Raw genomic sequence first — 14139 nt, 5'->3', positions numbered from 1 at the left:
AGCAGTCTTTTTACAAATGTCAGGTGCTTTAGAAGTATGTCCTTACTCTCTGCTTGAATAAGGCAGTCGTCCAAGTAGGGATATATTTGTATTCCTTTTTGTCTGCAAAATGCAATTACTGGTGCCAGGCATTTTGTGAAGACCCTGTAGATAAGCCAAACGGCAGTGCAGAGAATTGGTAATGCACTGAGCCTGCTATGAATCTGAGGTATCTTCTGCAAGATTGTCTGATTGGGACATGCAGGCATGCCTCTTTGTGGTCCAAAGTAACTAGCCAAGCCTACTTGCCCAGCATGGGCAGAAGTTGTTGTAGTGTTAACATTTTGAATTTTGGAACATCCAGGAAAGTATTTAGGATTGACAGGTCCAGTATTGGTCTCCAGGCTTTGTCCTTTCTGGGTACTAAGAAAAGTCCTGAGTAAAATCATTGTCCCTGTTCTTGCTGTGGAACTTTTTGAATAGCTCTCATGTCCATAAGAGCAGCAGTTTGATTTTCTGCCTCTGCCCATTGATTTTGTGGCAGGTCTGGCATACCTTTTGGTTTTGGAAGCGTGTGGAAGTGGAACCTGTAACCCTGAGAAACAATGCTCAGCACCCATTGATCTTGGGTGATCATGTGCCAATTTTGTGAGAAAAATGCTAGCTTTCCCCTAGGGGAGCTGTCAACAGATAAGTGCTTGGCATTTGCAGAGGGAAGTCATTGTGACTGTTTCCTGTAAGGTTGTGATTTATCTTCCCCTCATTTGGGGGCTGTAGTACCCCATTGCTTAGGTCTGTAGGAGCCTTGGGGCTGAGATCTGCCTCTTGGGCATCTGTATCTGCCTCTTTGTGGCCTGTCTGATACTGGAAAGGACCATTTTTTTGAAGGCCAGTTTCTGCTAAATCTATGTGGTAGAACCTGTAAGAAATCTTTCACTGTCTACATTGACTTTGCTTTATCCTCCATTTTGTTTAACACCTCTTCTGCCTTAACACCAAACAAAGTATCATGCTGCAATGGAGCATCCAATAATTTTACTTTAACATGGTCAGGTAAACTTTGTTCTTTCAACCAAGCATGTCTACGAATAACACAGCCTGTTACTGTGGCTCTACAAGAAGCCTCTAATGAATCAAAACCACATTGCAGAGTATGCTTTCCCACTTGTTCAACAGCATGCAATAAATCCTACATCTCCTTACTGTCAGGACTTTCTGTATTTGTAACCATTTTCTGCTTTAACAATGACATGAGGTACTGTTGATATTTAAGCATGTGAAACTGACAGTTTAAAGCTCTTACAGCTAAAGTAGCAGAAGTGCAAACTTTTTTCCCCCATCTGTCCAGAGCTCTGGAATCCCTATCTGAGGGGACAGGATTTTTGGCAGTGGAAGCCTTAACCCCTTTAGGACCATGGGAAATTGTTTCTGGGTCTGCAGCGGGGTTTTTGTAAAGAAATTTATGAGAGTCAGGGACCCTGTAGTACCTGCCTGGCTTGACTGGTGCAGGGGGTAAAGAATCAGGAGACAGACTGGATTCAGAGAAAACATCAACAATATCAAGCACGGGGGGGGGGGGGATAGCCAAGGGCCTGTGCTGGGGCAATAAAAGGAAATCTCTGAGCCTTTTCTTGGATTCTGAATAATCCTGGCTCTCCCAATGGAAATGATCCCTCATGGTGTGCAGGGTTTCCCCAAAAGAATAATCCTCAGGCGGTGAGGCTGAAGGTATGGACTGTTCTGCATCAGAATCCTCATAGGGAGGGAGAGAATATCCCTGATCAGATGAGGAATCAGAGGAAATGGAAACCAGATCAGAGGAATCATAATCAGTGTCTTGCCTTGGCCTTTTGTCAGGAGGGGGATGGGAACCCCTGATTAAAGTAATAAGGACTTCGGCCATTTTAAGCATCTGTTTCTTTGGCATGGATGACTGTTCTGGAGAATACTGTACTTGTTTCCTTGTCTTTAATGGTGTTTTTGACTTTGCCTTTGCTGTTGTAGTAGCCTTAATTGTAAGCTGTGAAGGTCTGAAAACACCCTCAGAAGCCGATGCCTGCTCAGCGGCTCTGGACCCATCTGAGGGCATAGTTTCCATAGGCCCAATACCTTGAGTTTCCACAGGCCTCAGTGTCTCCACGTGGCTGTCGTTTACGGCCTGTGGCTCTGAGGTAGCGGGTGTCAGGGGCTGCGAAAGTGCCTCACTGAGAACTGGCGAACCGGCGACTGGCCTAGAAGAGGCTTCGTCATCAGTTTTGGACCTCGGATGCCTGTCCTTTTCTTTGTCTTTGCTTTTTTTGTAAATTCCGGTCGTTGGTTGTTCCGACAGCATCATAGTTTCATAGTTTCATAGTAGTGTACTAGGCTATCTGCCCGGGGGCATTTATAAGCCTAGCCAACAGTGATGTGGCTTACGCCACCCCATACTATATAGTTGCGCCTCTCTAGTAGTGACACTTGTGGGACCCCATTATTTAGTAAACTATACCTCTGTCTAGTAGTGACACTGAGGTGACTCCCGGGGTAAACTTGCGATCTCCCATCCATGCATCGAGATTTTTCTTGAACAGTGCCAATGAAGGGCTCTGTCTCACATGAACTGGGATTTTGTTCCAGAGTATGGGTAACCTCTGTGTTATGAATCTATCCCTCCAGCATGTCCTATTCATATTTGTGCAGAGGTTGAAATCTTTAGCTCAGCGTGGTTCTGGTGGATTTGGATTTTTGAGATGGAGCATGTCCATCAATTCCTGGTTGGACATGGCCCTATATGTTAGGCACAAATCACCTCTGAGCAGGCGGTATGCTACTGAATAGAGCTGGAGTTTCTTTAATCTAGCTGGATAAGGCACATGTTTGAGACCTATGATCCTCTTGGTGAGGTACTTCTGGGGTCTTTCCAGTTGTTGCATGTGCCGGGTGAGATACATCCCAAATGGAGCATTATATTCAATCATGGGCCTGACAAGGGAGGAATATAGAGGTACAATGACCTCCTTTGATCTGGATGAGAATCCCTTCATGATGAGATGGGCAAGGTAGAATGTCGTTCTGACCACTTTGGCAACATGGTTGTCAAAGGAGAGGTCACTATCGACTTGAGTCCCCAGGTCTCTGATTACTTCTTCCGTATTCAGTGGGTTATTGTCTACGTGATAATTTGTGGGTACATTGTTTTTCCCAAAGGGGATGACTATACATTTTTTGGCGTTAAGTTTGAGGCCATGATTCCGGCACCAGTTGTCCGTTTCAGTGAGACCTTTCTGTAGGATGTGTGTGTCAGCAGGTGAATCAACTATGGCACCCAGTTTGCAGTCATCTGCAAACTTTGTCAGCCATAATCCTCCCATATTTGCTTTCACATCTGAGAAGTAAATGCCGAATAAGAGTGGACCCAAGACTGAGCCCTGTGGGACACCACTGTGACTCGTTTTGACTCTGACACGCCTCCAGCAATTTTAACCTTCTGGGTTCTCTATTTTAGCCAGTTTGCTACCCATCTTGTGACATATGGATTTACATTTAGGCTGCTGAGCTTGTCAATGATGCCAGAGTGTGGTATCGTGTCAAAGGCCTTAGCCAAGTCCAAGTAGGCAGTGTGGACAGCCTTGCCCTCGTCGATGGCACTAGTGACTGTCTCGAAGAAGTCAACCAGGTTTAAGAGGCAGGATCTGCCTTTTACAAAACCGAACTGGGTGGGATCAAGGGTCTGCAGATCCCCAATGTCGCCATTTATGAGTTCCATGATGATTCTTTCCATAGCCTTACAGACCAGGCTGGTCAAACTTATGGGGCGGTAGTTACCAGGGTCAGTAGAATTTCCCCCTTTGTGGAGTGGGACCACTGTTGCTGTGCGCCAGTGTTCAGGTACATATCCTGTAGTGAGGCTAAGACTGAATAGCGTTCTTAGGGGCTGGTTTAGTTCATCTTGGAGTTCACGTAACACGCAACCGGGGATACCATCGGGTCCCATAGATGCTGTGTTTTTTGCCTTGTTGAGTGCTGATTTCACCTGTATGTCTGTGATGACAGTAGGTTACATTCAGCAGGGATAATTACTTCATCTTTAGGGGGTGAGGGAGGGGAGAAATTTGCACTGAACCTATCTGCCAGAATATTGGCAATGTCAGTAGGGTCAGTGAATTTTTTGTCATTGTGTACTAACTCAGAGCATATCTGAGAATTTCCTCCCAAGGTTCTGACATAATTGAAGAAGGCCTTGTGATTGTCTTTGGTATCCTTGGCAATCTTTTTCTCAAAGTTTGCTTTAGATGTTTTTATGAGAGAACGTAGTTTTTTACTTGTACTGATCAGGGAAGCCTTTCCCTTGTGGGATTTGGCTTTGTCCTGCAGTAACTTCCTTCTTTTGTTGTACAGTTTGTTTATAGCCGGGGTCCACCAAACCGGGCGTTTTCCCTTGGTGGAGAGGGTCTTGGTTTTAGTTGGGATTGCTTGATCCATGCATTCTTGGAGATGTCTGTAGAAGGCTTTTGTGAAGGATTCAGCATTTTGGGATGTGGTTTCCATTAACCCAGTAGGCTTAAAGGATATCATTTCTGACTTAAGGAGCGCAAAGTCAGCTTTTGAAAAGTTTTTCACTGTAGTCTTTTGTTCTGGGGGTGGGGGTGGGATATGTACATCCAACGTGATCAGTTTATGATCAGATTTTACTAGTGAGGGGTTTATATCCGGTGTGGAGCATTTGGACCCCATGTTTGTGATAATCAGGTCAAGTATATTATCTCTCCTCATAGGAGAAGTGACCAGTTGCTCCATAGCATTTGAGTTTATGAATTCCAGGAATCTTTGGGCTAGGGTGTTAGGGCTAGAATAGTGGGCCCAGTCTATGTTGGGGTAGTTGAAGTCACCCAATATGATGGTGTTTGGTGTGACATTCATATCCTCCAGTGTTTTCAGGAATGCTTGATGGGATTCCTGGGATTGGGAGGGTGTTCTATAACATGCGACCAGTTGTATGGCAGTTTTGCCTATGGTGAGTAAAACTTGTATGGTTTCTGATGCTTCATGGGTAGCCACCAATCGAGAGGTGTAGGTGTCCTTTATGAAAATGGACACTCCCCTCCTTTGTGGTTCGCCTGGAACTTGAGGCGAATCGCATGATATGAGGTATAGCCTGGTAGCTGGAGTGCTCTCAGGAGCCTTGAACCAGGTTTCAGTTACTGCACAGACATCGATGTTCTCCATACTGAGAAGTGCTTGAGTGCCTGCATCTTGAGATTTAGACTTCTGGCGTTGAGCAGCATTACCCTTAATTTTTTCCATTTTTGTTTTTATGGAGGTTGATTTGTCCTTTGAGCATTGCCTAAAAAGGCACTATGGGGTGGCAAGAGCCTTGGCCAGTATCCGGAAGCCCAGTGGTGACAGGTGCAAGCCATCCCTTGCGGAAACAACGTGGCTTGTCCAGCATGTCATCCCAGGCTGACAGACATTGGATCCCCTAGAATGACACCAGTGATTAAGCCAATTGTTAAAACTGATCATTTTGTCTTTGTACTGAGGCATCATTCTTGGTGAGGGCAGGATGCTGCTCAGGGTCAGGGTCATACCAGTCTGGGCTACATAATCGGAGAGCTCCTCAATGTCTCTTTTCATGTAGTCCAGGGAGGTGCGTCTCAGGTCATTCACACCCGCATGGACAATGACTGAATCATACTTGTACTTGCTTTGGAGTGACCTGAGTGCGTGTGTAATGTGGCGGATCCTAGCTCCCGATAGGCAGCTCACCGTTACCCTCTCCTTATTCAGCCTGGTAAGTGGAGTCGGTGTGTCTGACTATAGAGTCACCTATTACTAATGTCTCTGGCATAGTGTTTTGCCTTAGGGGCTGTGATTGTGTGACACACCTGTTGCTTGAGGTATGTGTTGTAGGTGTTGCGTTTTGTGGGGTGTATTTCTGGGTGTCTGCTTTGGAGGCCTCTGTTGTTTTGGTAAGTTTTTTATAAGAGCCTCCGAGTATGTCTTTGTGTTGTTATGTGTTTGGTTTGTAGTAGTGGTGGTTTTATGTGTGACTGGTTTTGCTTTGGGTGTGGGTACCATCTCCTCCTGTCTGGTCTTGCCAGTCCTGAGTTGAGAGAGTTCAGCCTCCAGTCTGGCTATATAGTTGCATCTCTCACAAGTATATGTGTTAGTAGGAAGGAGGAGAGGGTTGTCTGTGTACATGAGACAATTGTAACATTGTCTTAAGATTCCCAGATTAACCAGCTGAACAAGAGAGGATGCTTGTGGTCTACCACTCGACATACTAGAATATTATAAGGAGTGTTGTGTCATGTAATTAAACCTTCATGTAATTAAACCTTCGGCCAAAGTAATGTAAAGCAAAATCAAACAGACGTTTAATAGTGTGTTTATTGAATCTAGCGCAAAACCGACAACTAGTAACGTCGTGGTCAGGGCCTAGGCAAGGAATACAGTAAGAGTGAAAGTCCTTATGAGGTATTTGCTTCCCACAAGAAATACAATTATTAACTTTTACTGACATTGGTCTGGAGCAAGAAAAAGTTTCCCCAACGGGGTACTTAGCTTTATTGAAGACTTCGGTTCTGAAACTCAATTTTGAAAATCTCAGGAATAGGCCGACCGGCACTTGCGAACTGTTTTTGTTTCGGGCACCGCGCGTCAAGAAAGACTGAAGAAAATGGCGTCAGTTGCAACTTTTATACCCCTGGCGCACTGACATCAGAGAAGAAGCGACAGCAACAGACGCCGGACCAAGACTTTGGAACTCGGGCCGACTGCGGGTCGCCTGCCAGCAGGATAACCCAAATGTAATGACTGCAAAAGTGAAACACGATGAATATCTACACTTATGGAACTAGAAGTGTAGTACAATGTACAAAAAATGCTAAAAGGTTGCAGCATTACACAATCTTCACACAACTACAAATGAAGCTACAAGACTAAAGTCCCAGAACAAAATTAAAAAATGCAAACAAATAAAGGGATAAAAAGTAGAGGAGTGCAAAAAATTATCACCACACATCACTATAAGTGCAACCCAAATAATTTAAGCAAAATTTAAACAGAAAGCTTGTTTTCCACCCTTTTGATGAAAAGCTTGTATCTTACACTCCCTTGAACAAAAACACACACACACAGACACACACACACAAAAACCCAGTCATGAACAAAAGACACAGTTCCTCATGTTCCTCATTATAATCTTCCTTTCACTATACCAGTCCATCTCATTTTTTTCATTATCTACTTCATTCAAATGTGGGTCCTAGTTTTTCTATACTACACCCTGATTCTTTATTGTTTTATTTGTTCTTTGCTAAGCCCTGAACAAATAGCAATTAGTAAGATACATAGTCAGACCAAGAATGGTTGCTATGGACACAGGTGTTTCCAGTGAATGTGTAAACAAATATACAACAGCAAGAAGGATCTGCAGTTAACTAAATTATAGTATAATGATAGCTTCAAAATTAAACTATTTTTATATACACATATACATACAGCTAACATCTCAGCTGAGGTTTGAATATCACACACACACATCTCAAATGTTTCAAATTATGATACATATACACAAACATCTTGTCTTCAGTTCATTTTCTTTTTTGAGCAGTAGGATGCTCTAACCATTAGCTGCATTCTGTTCCAGCATCTCCCTCTGGCCCACAAGTCCACTTGCCTCATGGTACAGACCATAAATGAGAGAAAGGGAAACATACAATGGTGCCTTCACACTCAAAGAAAGGAAACCAAGGTAAACGTCATAAGGTGTTATCCTTGGAGACCACTGGGATTTTGAAACATTAGATCTACAACCCCTTCCACTAACTAGCAGGCATGATATAATAACCAGAGCACTACGATGTAATACCCACAGCACTATGCCCAGAAGAGGTGCATGCTTCCACACACATGTGGTGCTGAGTTGCAGCCTCTGCTGTCAAACTCCTGAGTCTCTCTGTACTTACGAAGCCCACTTCCAATTCCAATTCTTCCCCAGAGGATGTTTCTGTTAACAAACTCTTTTCTTTTTTTTTCCTCCAACATGAATAAGCTGACATCTACCAGTAACTCATGTCCCTCCCCAGCTGGTTCCTAAAATGTTCAGATCTCTACTCAAACTCAGATTGATTATTCAGCCAACAGTTAGGGCATTAACCCCTATACCTTGTAGGCACAAGAATTTATTTTATACTTTGTACACTAAATAGGGACAGCCTGTTAATGTGACAGGGCTTTATAATGCAGAGATCATTCACATGAACTTTTATTAGGCAACAGGTTACTCACAACTAATATGACTAAAAAAAATTACATGATGTTACCTGTGTGTCGTCGGTTGTGTCGCATCAATGAGCCCTTTGTCCGAAAAGCAATTCCACAGAGTTTACATGCAAAATCTTTTCGGTCACTGTGTGTGATCATATGCACCCTAAGTGTATGTGCCTACAAAAACAGAAAAAAAAAGAGTTTTAAATAAAATAAAACTGGGTAGCACTGTTTTATTAAGGAAAAACATCAACAACTTTGAAGAGTATTGCAACTAAATGAGAAGATAAGTTGTATCTTAACTGCGTCTTTCAAAAGGGAAAAATGAAACTGAAGTTTTCACACAACTTCATTAGCTTCATTTAAGTAGCAAACATGGTTTAAAGTCAAAGCCTGGTTCTGTAGTGTAGACGAGTAAATACATGATTATTCACCAGACAACCAGTGTTCAGCTAGTGGTAGAGAGGCTGGGGAGGTAGTGTTGCTAACTGTGTATCATGATATTTACTGACAAATAAGTGACACCCCCATACCACACTCCATCCTTTGGATAACCCCACATCTTTTAACAAGATGCACCCAAAAGCATCCATATCAAGTATTACATACACTCACTGTGTGAAGCAAATATACAATGAAACAAAAAGAACATTTACAGAGACAAACTATACCCGAAGTCAGTGCAAACTACCACATTCATCATAGTTATACCACTTTGGTTGTCCTTGCTGTTTCAAATGCTTTAAGTAGAGAATCACTTATTTTTTGCAACAATTACATCAAAGTTGGATAATACATTTGCATAAAATATCAGGACATAATATACTACCTGGCTGGGACAATTACTCAGAGGCACACCGAAGGCAGGCAAATGCAGGATGAGGGAAATCAATCCTCATACTGCTAAAGGATGAAATACAAAGTAGCAAAACAACCTTAATCCTCTCTGCACTGGCTTACAAACAAAAAAGTTACAAAGTCCGCACAGTACCACTATGACAATATGTACTGCACTAAATATTAAGGCACCAGCAATTCTTCATCCTCTTTCACAGGGTGGAATGACTCAAACAGGGACCATTTTGTGAAAAAAAGGACACAACCCTAATACAAATGCAGAGCCGTATTATGGTCAAATGACGCCCTAGGCAGGGTGGAGAACCATACCCCCCCCCCCTCAGCCATACCAATATCCCACTACTTGGCTGTCTCTCTCCATTTACCACAAAACACTGTTTAAACCAGTCAGCCAATTATCTTATTATAGTGCATACTGTTTTTTTATTTTTATTTTTACAATGATCACAGAGATTTGGATTCAATTTGAAACTTTTATTTCAAATTTTACAGCAAAAGCACTGACAGCAATTGGCTAAATAAAACAAAAATAAAAACGCATACACTGAAAACAGATTAAACATGTGCAACAATAAACATCATCTCTCTTGAAACACAATATTATTAAAAAGTGCATCTGGCAACCCATTAAACTATAAGAGACATGCTGGGATTAACCTTCAAGCAGAGCATAGTAAAGTACTAATTAGCAGCTATGTGAAGGGTGTTCAAAAGACAACATGTAATGCATTTGTTAACAGCCTGGGGCAGCCCACTAGGCAAAACTGTCCCTTTTCAGTTACAAACCAGGAACGCCTTTCCAACTTAAAATGAAAAGAACAGCAGTTTCTGTATTACGTGCATTTGAGCAGTAATAACTGTGACACTCTAATACACTGGCATTTCTGACTGACTGTACTACTCACCAATTTACTATTAAATCAAATGTTTTAAAAGGGACTAAAAACTAAAAAAAATGAGGCAAAATCATGGACTTGAGTCTGTCATTCTGCAATAAAAAAAGAAGTTTGAAACTCAAATGGCATTATTGACTGAGATGACTGTAATCACAACTGATTCAACTTAGAAAGAAAGTTATGACATTAGAAAATATAAAAGATGTTCTGCAAAATTCAGAGGGATATGGGTTCACTGCATTTGGCCAGGTGTGAAGGTAAAACTTAAAGCAACAAAATGACTTTGGGAGATCATATTGCTGTGCCTACAGCTAAACAGACAGATACAGAGATAGTTCAGATATAAAACAAAAAGCATTATAGGTTCATAGGTTCATTAGTGGACTTCACTCTAGAGGAAAGGTGCAACTGCAGCTTGCAAGTTGCAACACCAGTCCACAACCACTACAGTTAGTTGCATTTTAAAGACACCAAAGTTGTCAATCAATCAGAGTATCCTCTGGATCACGGCAGGTATTAAGACAATAGTTAAACAGCACTGTTAGTGTAAATGTTCAAAATGTGTTACTTGCTGTTTGTTTCTTCCGAAGGCAACTCAGGACTCTCACTTTAAATGCAGACCCTCAAATATACAATCTCAGCATGAAGGTATATTCTTTTCCTCAGCCAAGACAGCCATGAAAGAGGGTCGGGAAGAGCAACTGGACCAGTGATGATGGGGAGAGAGTTACAAATTTATGCTACTCAGGAAGCATGGCAATAGAAAAGACAGTTACTGATTTAAAAGAAATTGTTAAATGTTAGTATTAAGTAAAGTGAACAAAGTTAAATAAATAGAAAATGCCCCTCACCCACATGCTTTCCCAAATGGAAGAAGCCAAAGGACATCAGGTTAACTTCCATTGCTGGAAAGGAGAAGTAACAGATTAAAATTCAATACCACTGCTGATAATTAAATCAAGTAAGTAGTGTCAATGTATGGGCAGCTTGTGAACAAGCACTAAACATGCAGTTGCTTAACAGTGTATAATGATTTCAGCCAGCTGTACGCTATTCCCATGGAACATTAATGGGAAGTACAGTTGTGTAAGAAATTAGTATTCCAAACTGTTGGGTTATCTCATCAGACAGCAATGACATCTGGCTGGGGTACCAAAGCCAAAACCTTCCATCAATCCATACGTTTGACATGTGAGCTAAGACTGTGGGCATAAGGGTACATAAGTGGACAAGAAGTGTAACTATCTCCAAGCTAGTAAACCAGCAGAAGCCTGAGAAAAGGAGTAGGTCACCTAGGAGGAGAAAATGAATTTGGAAAGCTTCCTCCCTCAGTGTTTTCTATCTGAGTGTTTTCTGTCTAAAAACACAAAAAACAAAAAAATAATCCTTGTTTTCCCGCCTCTCCTCAACTAGTTTAGACCAGTTTACAGGCTTTGCTGTATTCTGGGCTGTGGTGTAGTTCCTGTGTTGTCCATTACCTTACTTGGATAAGAAGGAAGTTTCTTTGCTCACCAGTGGGAGTGGGGAGCCTTGAGCAGCCTATCTGTCCCTGAAGGAAGTGACCTCAGCACAAGAGCTGTAGTAATTGGTTGTTTTGGACCATTTCTAGCTCTTTTCAAGTTCCCTGTTTAAAATCCGACTCAGAGCGTTTTTTTCTGGCTATACTACTCAGAGACAGCTCCACGTGGTCCTGCAGAGTGGTCCTAGCTACAGAGAACTGAGAAAAGCGACTACTTTCCAGATTTAAGTATTTTTTTCTGTTTTTACTTGGAATACCTTCTCTTGCTTATTTTAAACAAGCTTATACTGTTTTTTTAACTGTTTGCTGCATTTTATAGTATCTGCACTTAAAAGTTTACCTTGTGAAAATTAATCGAAAATCTGTGTTTGTTTAATTTAACTGTTGAGGCTGCCCACTAAAGTATGCTAGCCTGTGTAACTGATTTATTGCTGCCTTCTGTATTTCTGAGTGTTTTCTATCTAAAAACAAAAAAAACAAAAAAATAATCCTTGTTTTCCCACCTCTCCTCGACTAGTTTAGACCAGTTTACAGGCTTTGCTGTATTCTGGGCTGTGGTGTAGTTCCTGTGTTGTCCATTACCTTACTTGGATAAGAAGGAAGTTTCTTTGCTCACCAGTGGGAGTGGGGAGCCTTGAGCAGCCTATCTGTCCCTGAAGGAAGTGACCTCAGCACAAGAGCTGTAGTAATTGGTTGTTTTGGACCATTTCTAGCTCTTTTCAAGTTCCCTGTTTAAAATCCGCATTAGCGGCTTTGCGCGATTGTGCGCATAGCGCCGGTTAAACAGGGTTAAACTTTTCCTGGCTCCGCCAAGTCTGCTCTTCAAATTTTCCCTTAGAAAGCTCTACTCTTAGAATAACCAGTCTACTCGTTATATTATAAGCATAGCACTTGTTCTCTAAGCTACTCTTCTAAGCAAGCACTCTCAAACTCAAGTAGCACTACATCCACCTACCACCCCAACCACTTCCCTTAAAGGCACATCACTCTCTTATAATATTCTAGCATGTCGAGTGGTAGATTGCTAGCATCTTCTCCTGCTCAGCTGGTTAATCTGGGAAACTTGAGACAATGCTATAATTGTCTCATGTACAGAGACAACCCTCTCCTCCTCCCAACAAACACAAATACATGTGAGAGATGCAACTATATAGCCAAACTGGAGGCTGAACTCTCTCAACTCAGGACTGGCAAGACCAGACAGGAGGAGAAGGTAACCACACACACAACAAACCCAGTCACACATAGACCTACCCCAACTGCAAATCAAGCACATAATAACACAAAAACATACTTGGAGGCTCTATTAAAAAACTTACCAAAACAACAGAGGCTCCCAAAGCAGACACCCAAAAATCCACCACCTCAAAACATAACACATGCAACACATACTTCAATAAATCGGTGTGTCAATAAATCACAGCCCTTAAGGCCTAACACTATGCCTGATACACTAGTGATAGGTGACTCTATAGTCAGACACACTGACGTCCCACTTACCAGACTGAGCAAGGAGAGGGTAACGGTAAGCTGCCTATCGGGGTCTAGGATCCGCCATATAACACACGCACTCAGGTCACTCAAAAGCATGTACAAATATGACTCCGTCATTGTCCATGCCGGCGTGAATGACCTGAGACGTACCTCCTTGGACTACATGAAAAGAGACATTGAGGAGCTCTCTGATTATGTAGCCCAGGCTGGTATGACCCTGACCCTGAGCAGCATCCTGCCCTCACCAAGAATGATGCCACAATACAAAGACAAGATGATCAGCTTTAATAATTGGCTCAATTACTGGTGTCATTCTAGGGGGATCCAATGTCTGTCTGCTTGGGATGACATGCTGGACAAGCCACGCTGCCGCAAGGGACGGCTTGCACCTGTCACCACTGGGCTTCCGGATATTGGCTAAGGCTCTTGCCACCCCATAGTGCCTTTTTTAGGCAAGGCTCAAAAGACGAACCCACCTCCTTAGAAAACAAAAATGGAAAAAATTAAGGGTAATGCTGCTCAACGCCAGAAGTCTAAATCTCAAGATGCAGGCTCTCGAAGCACTCCTCAGTATGGAGAACATCGATGTCTGCGCTGTAACCGAGACCTGGTTCAAGGCTCCTGAGAGCACCCCAGCGCTACCAGGCTTTACCTCGTATCATGCTTTTCGGCCCCAAAACCCGGCCCGAACCACAAAGGGAGGGGGAGTGTCCATATTCATCAAGGATACCCACACCTCCAGGTTAGTGGCAACTCATGAAGCATCGGAGACCATCCAGGTGCAGCTAACCGTAGGCAAAACTGCTATACAACTGGTTGCATTTTACAGACCACCCTCACAATCTCAAGAACCCCACTCAGCCTTCCTGAAGACATTGGAAGATATGAATGTCTCACCAAATACCATCATATTGGGAGACTTCAACTACCCTAACATAGACTGGGTGCACTATTCTAGCCCTAACACCCTAGCCCAAAGGTTCCTGGAATTCATAAACTCAAATGCAATGGAACAGCTAGTCACCTCTCCCACAAGGGGGATAATATACTAGACCTGATCATCACAAACATGGGGACAAAATGCTCCACACCGGAAGTATCCCCCTTACTGGTGAGATCTGACCACAAACTAATCACCCTGGA

General features: G+C 42.6%; 1 protein-coding gene across 1 annotated transcript in view; it reads right to left on the bottom strand.

Moving 5' to 3' along the window:
* Positions 1-14139, bottom strand: part of E4F1 (E4F transcription factor 1) — a 483878-nt gene that overhangs the window by 368711 nt on the left and 101028 nt on the right. Inside the window, exon 5 of the mRNA XM_044075747.1 lies at positions 8286-8406. Within this exon, the coding sequence (XP_043931682.1) occupies positions 8286-8406 (121 nt within the window). The remainder of the gene's footprint in view (positions 1-8285; positions 8407-14139) is intronic.

This window comes from Protopterus annectens, chromosome 6.part1 (assembly GCF_019279795.1).
Source record: "Protopterus annectens isolate FY-2018-M chromosome 6.part1, PAN1.0, whole genome shotgun sequence".
Lineage (NCBI taxonomy): Eukaryota > Metazoa > Chordata > Ceratodontiformes > Protopteridae > Protopterus > Protopterus annectens.
The sequence above is the reverse complement of the archived record's forward strand: the minus strand, read 5'-3'. Positions and strand labels throughout refer to the sequence as shown.